This window comes from Sus scrofa, chromosome 2 (assembly GCF_054392235.1).
Source record: "Sus scrofa isolate SSC_HxYL_T2T_F1_AM1 chromosome 2, Sscrofa_HxYL_maternal_Yorkshire_Landrace_v2.0, whole genome shotgun sequence".
NCBI classification, from domain to species: domain Eukaryota; kingdom Metazoa; phylum Chordata; class Mammalia; order Artiodactyla; family Suidae; genus Sus; species Sus scrofa.
Genome location: NC_139384.1, coordinates 97,737,905 through 97,750,922, shown reverse-complemented (window position 1 = coordinate 97,750,922; position 13,018 = coordinate 97,737,905). Strand labels below are relative to the sequence as shown.

The 13,018-nt window shown below is 36.8% G+C and overlaps 1 protein-coding gene and 1 long non-coding RNA gene across 2 annotated transcripts in view; both read right to left on the bottom strand.

Annotated features, from left to right (window-relative positions):
* SCAMP1 (secretory carrier membrane protein 1) overlaps positions 1 to 13,018 on the bottom strand; it is a 102,671-nt gene that overhangs the window by 28,536 nt on the left and 61,117 nt on the right. Inside the window, 1 exon segment of the mRNA NM_214245.1 lies at positions 2,132 to 2,233. Coding sequence (NP_999410.1) covers positions 2,132 to 2,233 — 102 coding nt within the window.
* LOC146405600 (uncharacterized) lies at positions 6,766 to 12,137 on the bottom strand. The gene is made up of 2 exons (XR_014838108.1): positions 11,931 to 12,137; positions 6,766 to 11,032 (listed from the first exon to the last, which is right to left on the bottom strand). It is a non-coding gene; the product is annotated as an uncharacterized LOC146405600 (long non-coding RNA).

The window sequence follows — 13,018 nt, the reverse complement described above, 5'->3', positions numbered from 1 at the left end:
TCTCTATGAACTAACCATTACACTTCTCTTGGGTATTTATCATAGAGAAATGAAAACACCAAAACTTGCTCATGAATGTTCACAGTGGAATAGAACAAAACTAGAAACAATCCAAGGGCCTTCAGCTGGTGAATGGTTCAACCTTGATCCATCCATACCAAGAATGCTGCTCAGGAATATAAAGGGATGAACTACTGACACAAAAGCCTGGATGAATCTCCAGACTGTTACGCTGAGTGAAAAAAGCTGAAGGTTATATACTGTATGGTTCCATTTCTATAACATTCTTGACATGACAAGCAGATTAGTGACCACTGGGGCTAAGAAGGGAAGTGCATGTGTCTATAAAAGGGTAGCATAAAGTCTCCTCCGTGGATGGAAATGTTCTGTATCCTCACTGTATCAATGTCAGGATCCTGTTTTCGATATCAGACCAGTTTTATAATACACAAGTTTAACAGTTTAGTTTGTAAAAATCTGCCCAATTCCATGAGGACTATCTTACAACAGGTCACCACGTGCGCGCCCTTCCTTGCAGACTCCTGCGCTACTGAGTCACCTCACATGCTGTTATGCTCAGTTTTAACATTTTTTTCTAAGTTTGTGAGAAAAAAGCAAAAAACAAAAAACAAAACCAAAAAACTTGGATTTCAGTAGAATTAATAAAGGGCTGTTAAAACACATAAGCAATGTATTTTTTAAACATTTAAAACATTTCCTTCCCATCAAATGCTAAAGACTCAATGCTTTTTAAAATGATAATGAATGCTACTCTTATTAAAAATACCTAAATAAATTCTCTGCATGTATGCATGCCCGTTAGATCTGCAAAGCTATCAGCAGTTGTCTGACTGCCAGTTACTACTCTAATGCAGTGGGAGCATACTAAATTTAAGGCTTCAAATACACACTCGACTGACACGATGACTATAGTCTATGGACACAGTATAACGAGGATGCCTCATATAAGCTTTTAAGCTTAGAAAAACTGAACTACATGCACAGTTATAAGAGAAAAGGAGAGAGGGAGGGATGACTTTATAGATATGTATTCTTCTACATACCATTTCATTCCAGGAATGTTTGATCCAGAATGTATGAAAAGAGATATAAATCATTTACCTTCTAGCCTGGGTCCCAATTGTCACATTTTCTTTTTCTTTTTTTTAAAGAGTAGGCTTTATTTTATTTTATTTTATTTTTTTGTCTTTTTGCTATTTCTTGGGCCACTCCCACGGTTCCCAGGCTAGGGGTCGATTCGGAGCTGTAGCCACCGGCCTACGCCAGAGCCACAGCAACGCGGGATCCGAGCCACGTCTGCAACCCACAACACAGCTCATGGCAATGCCAGATCCTTAACCCACTGAGCAAGGGCAGGGACGGAACCAGCAACCTCATGGTTCCTAGTCGGATTTGGGATTTGTTAACCACTGCGCCACGATGGGAACTCCCAATTGTCACATTTTCTAACGGTCCTCCATTGAGTCAGCATTTTGTCATGCTGAGAATGATTCTATTGTTTAAAAATATACCCAGGGAGTTCCCACCATGGCTCAGTGGTAACAAACCCAACTAATATCCATGAGGACATGGGTTTGATCCCTGGCCTCACTCCATGGGTTAAGAATCTGGTGTCGGTGTGAGCTATGGTGTAGGTAGCAGACGCAGCTTGGATCTGGCATTGCTGGTGCAGGTTGGCAGCTGCAGCTCCAATTTGACTCCTGGCCTGGGAACCTCCATATGCCACAGGTGAGGCCTAAAAAGACACACAAACACACACACACACACACACACACACACACACACACACACACACACGTATATACATCTCCATATATGTGCATGCAGTGACTCTACTCTTCAAAGACGTGTATGTTTCTGTATGAATGCACGTGTGTGTATGAAAACACACATTTGTGTACCTAAAACAGTGCTTTACACATAACAGGTATCCTTTTCCTTAAATTCCTTCAAAGATTAGTCCTTAGAAAATTTTTAAATTGTGTTTTCACTATTTGTCTACTTTTGCTAATCTGACTTTTCTACGTTAAATTTTTTTAGGAAGCCAAAAATTATATTAAGATACTAGATGAACAGATTATAACTAGAGTAATTAAAGTAAATGACTTACCAGTTACCCCAATTATGAAATCCTGCCGCCTGGAGTACATGTACAGCAAACTGACAAATGTAGACGAAAAAGAATACAAAGAATCTGAATGAACTGTCACTCCTGTTTTTCAAAAGACAAAAGAAAGGGAGTGGGAGGGAAAAAAAGAGAAAAATATGATCTTTCTCAACGCCTTTACATTCACGTGTAGACTGACACTCAAACATGAAAAATATTTTTCTAAAATACCAGTGGCAACTACCCAAAACTTATAAGAAAATAACATAGTAATGTACATAAACTTTGTATCCAAATACCAGATGATGTTGTTACTATTATTCCAACATTGCTTTGTCCTTTTGATTTCCGACTGCACCACAAAACATACTGGCAAAAGAAAAATTATTTTTTTCCTTTTATTTTTATTAAATAGCTTCGCTGAACTAAAATTAAGACACAGTAACCTGCAAGTATTTACAATACACAATTTGGGAAGGAAGGACATAGGTATGTAATTGGAAACCTTCTCTGATAATAGAGAACAGATTCCCAAAGTTTTCTTATGTACCTCCCGCCTCACCCACTGCTTTCCTTCTGTCACCATGGTTTCATATTTTAAAGTTCTACTTAGATGGGATCATACAGTATACACTTTTTTCTTGTCTGCCTTCTTTCATTCAGTAGAGTTATTTTCAGATTCACTCATGTTGTTACATGTATCAAACGTCTACTCTGTTCCATTTTTCTATTTGTCCTATTTGTTCCCATTTATATCAGTATCACACTATTATGATTACTGAGGTTTTCTAATAAGTCTTTAAATTAGGTAGTCAATCTTACAATTTTTTTCCTTTTTCAAAGTTGTTTTGGCTACTAGGCTATTATATTGCTATATCTTTTAGAATTACCTTGTTCATTTCTATAAAACAACTTGGGATTTTTATTGGGATTGCAGTGCATCTATAGATATATTTTGAAAGAATTCACATAATAATGAGTATCCAATTCATTACCAAAGTATATCTCTCCATTTGTATTTTCTATATAGATGATCATGTAATCTGCGAATAAAGACAGTTTTACTTCTTTATTTCTAATCTGATGCCTTTTGTTTTGTTTTCTTGCCTGTTTTTTCTGGACAGAATTTCTTCTACGATGTTGAATAGAAATGGTGAAAACAAACATTCTTATTTTGTTCTCGATCTCAGGCAGAAAGCTTTCGGTCTTTCACCATTACGTATGATGTTCACTGTTATAGTTTTTCCTACATGGGCTTGATGAAGTTGAGAAAGTTACCTTTTATTCCAAGTTTACTGAGTACCTTTATCATGACAGTGAGCATTGGATTCTATCAGATGCTTTTGCTGCATCAAGTAAGATGATCATATGGTTTTTCTATTTTAGTTTGTAAAATGGTGAATTACAATAACTAATTTTCTAATGTTAAATCAATCTTGAATTCTTAGAATAAGCTCTATCCACTTGATCATGACATAGTATCTTTAAACATACTACTGAATTTGTTTGGCAAGATTTTCAGCTGTCCTAGGTTTCCTCCATTTCTGTTTATCACGGCAACCATTTCAACTCTAAAACACATTTTTTTCAAGGTTCTTGACACTTCAACTTACTCCATCACCACATAAAATTGTTTCCTCCGTCAGAAAGCAAAAGAGAAGCCACAGTAATAAGCCTCCTCAGTTTCCTGCTCTCTACAATGACTTTCCGTGTTTATATAGACCACCAACTTTCCTCACTGATTATCTGTGAGAAGCAAGAGTCTCCCCTCTCAAAACTCACATTTGCATAAGAAACAGTCCCTCATCATTCCAGTTCCCCACTCACTTATCCCTCCTCTAACACATCGTCACCTCTTCCACTGGGTTCTTCCCTTCACTGTACAAACACAAACACATCTTTCTCATCTTCCAACAGTCTCCCCTTTAACCCTGGCCCCCCAGCCAAACTTCCACCTCCCCGAATGCCCTCCTTCCCAACAACAGCAGCAGTCTCGAAGGAGTGTTCTGCCAAAGAGTTATTTCCTCTACCTTGCCCTTCTCATTCACTTCTCAATCCACTGCAACTCGGCTTATCCTCACAAAGTCCTCCAGACTTACCTCAAAGTCATGAGCAATCCATGTATTTCCAAACCAAGTTTATCAGGCATCTCTTTCTTTTTTTAATGACATTTGACACTGAATATCCTTCTTAAATTCTCTGATCTTGGTATCTGCACTATTCCTCACTTTTATTTTTGTCACTTCTCTATAGACTGCTTTTCAGTCTCTTATTCCAAAATCCACTTCCTGTACATCATATTATAAAACATTTTTTTTATAGGGGAGCTGCCTAGGAGATTCTTGTATCTTCTAATATTTGAAACCACTGATCACGAGATGAAGTCTAAATAATGTAACCCAGCATATATATTTCTTTGTTACACATATGACCTCAGTTCCAGCTGCTCTAAACTGGAAGAACATGTTTTGCTATCTCAATGCCTTTATTTCTACTCTGTCTAGAATGCCCAACACTGTCCTCTGTCAGCCTGGCAAACATGTAGTCAGCTTTTAAGATGAGTCACTAGGTCCACCCCACTGTCAGGACAGTCAAGCTCCACCTCTTAGAAGGAAAAGAATATACAATTATTTGGAAGTCTTTTGTAGGGAATATTTGTGCCTCTGCTTCATTTATTTATATCAGTATAGACTCATGGATATTTATTTTATTCTTGAAGTTAAAATTAAACATTACAATTACTTATTTTGTTTCTCCAATTGTTTCAGCTTTAGCCTTTTAGAATCTGTTTGCCTAAGCACTTGATCTTCATTCATCCTGTATTTTCCCCACTCCAGCCCTAGAATCAGCCATTTTTGCAAAAGAGAAGGCTTCAATAGTCAAGGATAATGTTTTCTAATGCAATCAGATTTAAAGCAAACGGTTCTACCTTTTATAGTAATTCTATCGGTAATATATTATGCCAAAATTAGTGATTACTTAATCACAAAACTTTGAAAAATTACCAACCATCCCAAAAAAGCAATGACAAAGTCCACAATATAAACACTTTTGAAATTAATATCAAACAGAAACCTCATGTATGCTTCATCTGTCCAGGCCCACCAGATAAACATCACTTTTTTTGGCAGGGGGCACACCCGTGGCATATGGAAGTTCCCAGGCTAGGGGTCACATGAGAGCTGTAGCTGCTGGCCTACACCACAGCCATAGCAATGCCAGATCCGAGCCGTGTCTGCAACTTACACCACAACTCACAGCAATGCCAGATCCTTAACCCACTAAGAAAGATCAGGGATCAAACCCTCATCTTCATGGATACTAGTCGGGTTTGTTACCACCGAGCCACAAACAGGAACTCCTAAACATCACCTTTTTTTTTTTTTTTTTTTTGTCTTTTCAAGGCCACACCGTAGCACATGGAAGTTCCCAGGCTGGGGGTCAGATCAGAGCTGTAGCTGCTGGCCTACACCGCGACCAGCCATCCCAGATCCCAGCCAAGTCTGCAACCAACACCACAACTCTCAGCAACTCCGGTTCCTTAACCCACTGAGCAAGGCCAGGGATTGAACCCACATCCTCATGGATCTTAGCCACAGTGGGAACTCCATAAACATCACTTTTAATAATAATTTTTTTCTGTTTTGAAGTATATACTTCTAAAATGTATTTCCATTTCCCCATTCCTGTGATAGAGGATGAAGATTATAACTTAGTATTTTCTTTTTTCCTTTTAAAGTTTTTGCTTTATTATCTATGTACCAAGAAACCAGAAGATCAGAGTGGCTAAAATTATTTATGTAGGGAGTTCCCATCATGGCACAGTGGTTAATGAATCCGACTAGGAACCATGAGGTTGTGGGTTTGATCCCTGGCCTTGCTCGGAAGATTGAGGATCTGGCGTTGCCGTGAGCTGTGGTGTAGGTCGCAGAGGCGGCTTGGATCCCGCGTCACGGTGGCTGTGGTGTAGGCTGGCGGCTACAGCTCTGATTTGACCCCTAGCATGGGAACTTCCAGATGCCACAGGAGTGGCCTTAGAAAAGGCAAAAAAAAAAAAAAAAAAAGACCAAAAAAATTATATATGTATTATATACTTTGAATAAGAGCTTCATAAATAGAATAGCGTCTAAAGGCTTCATAACAGCTATTTTAGTTACCTAAGATGGATCTCTCTACGTATTTTCAAAATCTCAGATATATTGTAGAGACTAAAACTGCCTAATAACAGCCTCTAAAAAATATACTGGAGGGTACAGAATATGTTTTAAAAAATAAGTGGTCCTACTAAAAAGAAAGCATTTCTAAGATATTGCTTTCAAATACAAACAGAAGTAAGTAAAAATTGGTCCACATTTCTCCTTTATATGGACAGCTAGTACATATGAATGCATAGTTAGTATACTAAATTGATGAAATGGAAATGTCCAAGTCTTTGAAAGTAATTTTTTCTTTTACTCTTTAAGGAAGCTAAATATCTTTTTCAAGAGACTTTCCTATTTCTGGACAAGGAGACAGTAAGATTAATTTCACTGTACACTCACCATGCTAATATAAATGACTATGTTTAAACACTTCAGATTTCTCTGAGATATAAGTTACTTATCTATCTGGACTCTTACTGCCAAGAGTGCACAAATCTTCCTCCATCTAATCTGTCCAAACTCTTATAAACATAGAATCAAACTCAAAAAATTAAAAGAAAGAATAGGACTATAGTTAGAAAAACACTATCAAGTGATTTAAGCTAAGTAATTTTAAATCGTCATCTGCCTCAGTTTGCAATCAAGTATTTGTGGTATTGTCCACAATTATTTGGAATAAACTCAAACTAAATAATCTTTCATCATCAGAATAACTAAATAATAAAAGCCTCCTACTGCTTGCCATCCTAACTCTTATAGATCAAAGCCTATTGGAACACTGAATCACAAATAAGCCAGCTGTTTTTGGTTTAATGACTCCAAATAACATACTGCCAAGTTATAGTGCACCTTTATTAAAAAGTTCTTCCCTAGGGAGTTCCCACTGTGGCTCAGCAGGTTGAGGACCTGACACAGTCTCAGTGAAGATGCAGGTTCGATCCCCGGCCTCACTCAGTTGGGTTAAGGACACAGCGTCGTCACAAGCTACAGTGTAGGTCACAGATGTGGCTTTGTTGCCATGGTTGTGGTGCAGATCACAGCTGCACCGATTTGACCCCTGGTCTGGGAACTTTAACATGCCACAGGTGTGGCCATCGAAAGAAAAAGAAAAAAGTTCTTCCCTATATTATTAAAAATCTCAAAATATAGATTTAAATGATATTTATAAAGTTTATTTCACATTACATATCAATATCAGAGATAACAATTACAACTACGGTTTGGGGGAAATAGGGAAGATAAGCTATTTCATTATTTCAAAAGGGCAAAGAGAAATTTTACATTTAACAATGATAAATGGGTACAACTTAACTAAAGTACTAAACTTTTTACCTTTGGTAACTCAGCATGGTAGTTAACAGCATGTAGCCTTATAAAAAGACTTGGATTTGAACCTAGACTCTCCCAGTTAAAGTTGTGTAACTTCAAGGAAAATGTAGGCTTAATCTTAGATGTTCTATTTGCAAAATGGGAGCAACAGTGGAATCTACTTTTAAATGGATGAAATAATCATGTAAGGTACTTAGTGGGGAACATACATGTACACAGGTAACAATCAATAAATGTTATTTGCTCTGCAATATAGTTTGGCTACAATACTGCACTGCAAATGGTTTGGCTCACCAAAGTAGTATTCTGCTTATATAAGTGACATCTGGCTTAGGATAAGCTCTTAAAAATTTTTGGAACATGGTTAAAAACTTTATTACTATCAGAATCAAGTAATATATGAAGTCCCTGATGAAGATGATATAAATGCATTACAATAAAGAGGAACCTAGGAAATACAGCTTCTTTTCTTGCCTTAGTTACTTTGAGATGTAAGACTATCTAAACTAGGCCCATTTTCCCCCTAACAACTTCATGCCAAAATCAATTCATTTTCTAAGAACAGGATTTCCATAGATATGGTTTTAAAGGCAGCAAGAGGAACGTGCCCAAATTGTGCATAAAATTTTGCATGTATTTTTTTTTAGAAAGAGGACTCATAGATTTTAGATTCATAATGGAGACTATGACATAAAATTTTTTAAGACACTCACCAGCCTAAATGAAAAAGCATAGGTCTGGGATGGAAGAGACCCTAGACTTTGTGTTTTGCTAAAAGCAGAGGGGAATAATAAAAAGTTCATATGTAATGAAATTTTAAACTTGAACAATTTTAAACCTAGTCCACATACTGGGTTCAAGCTCTGGATCTATTTCCACACTTAACTAATTTCCTGTTTCATAATAATCAGCTAACATTTCTTCAACGTTATGTGCCAGGAACCATGGCAAACACATGCATTACTCTTTTAATGATTTCATTAACCCCATCAGGTAGGCACTAATATTGACTCCATTTTACTGACGAAAAAACAGATTTAGAGAGGGTAAGTGATCCAAACACAGAGCTGGTAACAGAAATGCTTTGACTTATCGGTATATCTGTAAAGCTAATATTTTTTGTTGTTGTTTGTCTTTTTAGGGCCATACCCACGGCATATGGAGGTTCCCAGGCTACGGATCAAATTGGAGCTGCAGCTGCTGGCCTACATCACAGGCATAGCAATACCAGATCTGAGCTGCATCTGTGACCTACACCATAACTCATGGCAACACTGGATCCTTAACCCACTGAGCGAGGCTAGGGGTCGAACCTGCATCCTCATGGATATTAGTCAGATTCATTACTGCTGAGCCATGAAGGGAACTCCGTAACCATGTGATAAAACAATCTCTAGGAAATTATTTCAATTCCATCTTGTCCAAGAAAGCTAATTATCAATCAATAGAATACCACTACCTAAATAATTCCAAATGCTCAATGTAGTCTTTCTTATATTAGAAGATTATTTATTTTCTTTCTATTTGTAATAATTTATGTTCTTTAAAATACTCTCTTAAGAGTCAGGGGGGATATACAATAGACAAAATAGTATTTTGTAGCTAAGAGGAAAATAAAAACTAAAATTTTTACTTGATCAAAGATTTTTTTGAGTGACAACTAAAATCTCATAATCAAGTTAACCATTCAATTTAGAAAGCATTGAACAGCTAAAGCCAGCTAGTACTCAACCATTTTCAAAGTACCTTTGAATAAGAAGACAAATTAAAAAATATGTAAATCAACACTGGTTAGACCCTAGGTCACAAACTGTTTTCATCACATTATACAAGACTATGCTCTTATCAAACAGAAAAAATAAGAACCTATTTTTTTCCTCCAAATTTGCCTCTAAGACAAGTTTGTCAACAGAGAATACAGAACAATACTTTGAGTTTTGACGCAGCTAGAATATTTTTCATCATTAAGTTAGATAGAAAAGAAAGATAAATAAAGATAAATAGATAAAAAGAATGTATATATATGTATAACTGGGCCACTTTGCTGTACAGCAGAAATTGACACAACATTGTAAATCAACTATAATAAAAAAATTTTTTAAAAAGTCAATATGATTTTGAAAATGGGCAATAAACTTCAACAGACATTTTCCCAAAGAATATACACATATAGCTAATAAGTGAAAATATACACACATAGCTAAAAAGGTGATCAGCATCATTAGTAACTAAGAATATGCAAATTAAAGCTACAATAAAATACTACTATACACCCATGAAAATGGCTATAATAAAAAACACAAATAATAAGAAGTGTTAGTCAGGATGACAAGAAATTGGAACACCCAAACAACACTGCTGGTGAGAATGTAAAATGCTACAAACACTTTGGAAAAAAGTTTGGTAGTTTCTCAAAATTTAAGCCTGCTAAAGAAAAAAAAGTTGTAACTTGGGAATAACGCTAAGAATCAATCCAACAAAAATAGAAACATATCCACACAAAGACTTGCCACAAATGTTCATAAAAACATTATTCATGAAGCCAAAAACTGAAGAGCCAAATGATGAACGGATATATAAAATGTGGTATAGTTATACAACGGATTACTATTTGGCAGTTTTAAAAAAATCACACATATTACAACCTGGATCAACCTCAAAAACATTATACTAAGTAATAAAATAAGCAAAAGACTACTTATTCTATGATTCCATTTCCACGAATTGTCCAGGAAAAGGAAATTTTAGAGACAGACAACAGGGCAGCAGTCAGTAGAAAGGGAGACTGACTGCAAATAGTATCCAGGGAAATTTTGGGGGTGACGAAAAAGTTCCAAAACTGACTGTGGTGATAGTTTCACAACTCCATAAATTTACTTAAAAAAAAAAAATCACTCACTGTGTTGTACCCACTGACTGGGTTAATTTTATCATATGTAAAATACATCTTAGTAAAGCAGTAAAACATTTCCAAGAAACTATAGTATATGATTGTTATTTTTAAATATGGAAGTAAACACCAAAAATGTAAGTCGGGAGCTATAACTACTTGCAGAAAGAGAGGTAGCGGGATTTTTGTTTGAGTAAAATTATCTAATTTAAGCCTAATGGTTACCTGTGGAGTAGGGAAAGGGGGTCAAGACAGAGCTTCAACAGCACAGCTAATGTTCTATCTCCTAAACTGAATAAATAGCAGGTTCACAGTCACAGTATTTCATTATTATGTCTTATAACTTATGTTTCTGATATTCTTTGGTATATATCAAATACATCATTTAAAAACAGTGGAGTTCCCATTGCGATGCAGTATAAACGAATTTGACTAGTATCCACGAGGATGTGGGTTCGATCCCTGGCCTTGATCAATGGCTTAAGGATGTGTGTTGCCATGAGTTGTGGTGTAGGTTGCAGACTCGGCTTGGATCTCATGTTGCTGTGGCTGTGGTGTAGGCCTCGCAGCTGTAGCTCCAATTTGACCCCTAGTCTGGGAACATATGCCGCAGGTACGGTGCTAAAAAGCAAAAAAAAAAAAAGTAAAATAAAATGGGGGGAGGGGGGGCTTTTTCAAAAATTGTCTTCAAAATTAAAAACAAATAATGGCTCTTCTTCCATTGTGTGAGAATTAAAAATAAAATAAAATAAAATAAAATAGTTTTATTTTTAGGATTCAGAGTATGACAGAAAACTACTGTCAAATATATCCTGACCAAGAGCAGCTAGAATAGTAGGATATAACGGGGGGTGGGGGGGAATCTGCTTAAATCCACTGCTGAAGCATCCAGGAACAGAGAGACTATGATTCTGGAGGGAAGAGAACTGCAGAGATGTAAGCTGACTTTCTACATCCATATTTTCCCTGAACACAAGATAATGAGCTGAAGACTTAGATTCTGCCTGCACAGAGTGCGGCTGCCAGGGAACAGACAAACCAAGAGAAGCTGTGGCAGATTCACAGGACTGGCAACACAAAACTAAGGATGCACTATAATGAAATACTATGAGAAATGAGAAGTGAGAAGAAGCACGTTGTGGCCCAAACATGCTGCCAACTTTCCTCTCAAAGCACGTACCAAATACAGAAGCTAAAAAGATAAGCAGAGCCTCTGAAAGCAGAGTAGACTAGAACAGCAATTCTCAAACTTTTGGTCTCAGGACCTCTTTATTATTGACCATCACAAGGAACTTTTGATTAGGCAGGTTATAGCTCTTACTTTACTAGATTAGAAGCTAAAATTGATAAATATTGAAAGCATTTAGTTTTTATTTTTTTAAAAGCCCTCTATGAGAAGTAATATTTTTGAGAGCTTTGTTTCCATCTACTGAAAATGCACTTATTTATTTTGTCTTCTTAGGGCCACACCTGTGGCACATGGAGGTTCCCAGGCTAGGGGTTGAATCAGAGCCGTAGCTGCTGGCCTACATCACAGCCACAGCAACGCCAGATCTGAGCCACATCTGCGATCTACACCACAGCTCACAGCAATGTCGGATCCTTAACTCACTGAGTGAGGCCAGGGATTGAACCAACCACCTCATGGTTTCTAGTTGGATTCGTTTCTGCTGCACCATAACGGGAACTCCAAAAGCATTTAATTTTTAGATAGCAAATTTCTTACGATAACATTGTCATGAAATTATCTTTCCCTCAAAAAAAAAAAAAAAGAAGCAAAAATAGTGGCATTACTTTGTATTTTTGCAAACCTATAGCTCCATTCTCTTTTCTGCTTCTACACTGAAACTCTTCGCAAATCATGAAAGCCTCTGGGAAATGCCACTGTATACTTGTAAGAGAACTTATCAATGCTATTATGAAATAGTTTTCATGTCATGGACCCTCAAAAAGAATGTCTTCCCCTCTACCTTCTCCCCTCTAGGGATCACAGGACTACCTCTATGAGGTCAGGGCATACTGAAGGAGAAGCCTAGTGAATATATCACGTTATCAATTAAAAACACAGAGGGTTAACCTCTATGAATGGGAGAGAACCAGACGGAGACAGAAATTAAACAAAAGTGCAACTCAGCCTTAACTCAGCTCTTCCCTTGACTTACATTCTAGCTGACAGGCAGGGCAAAGATGAACATTCTCTGAAACAAGTAAACATCACCAGAAGCCTCCACAATTCTTTATTCACCACATCCAGATTCAATCAAGTCTTTGTTAAGTATGCTAAGAGATGCACCATATGATTAAAAACTAAGAGAAAAATGTGGACAATCAAAACAGACTCACAAAACAATCTAGATACTGAAGTGTGCACACAAGGACATTAACAAAATTTCATTAGAGAAAACAATTTTTAAAAATTTTCAGGTACATATGGCAAAACTGAAAGAAACAGCTGAAATTAAGCATTTAATATATGGGTGTTCCTATTGTGGCTCAGTGGAAACAAACCCAACTAGTATCCATGATGAT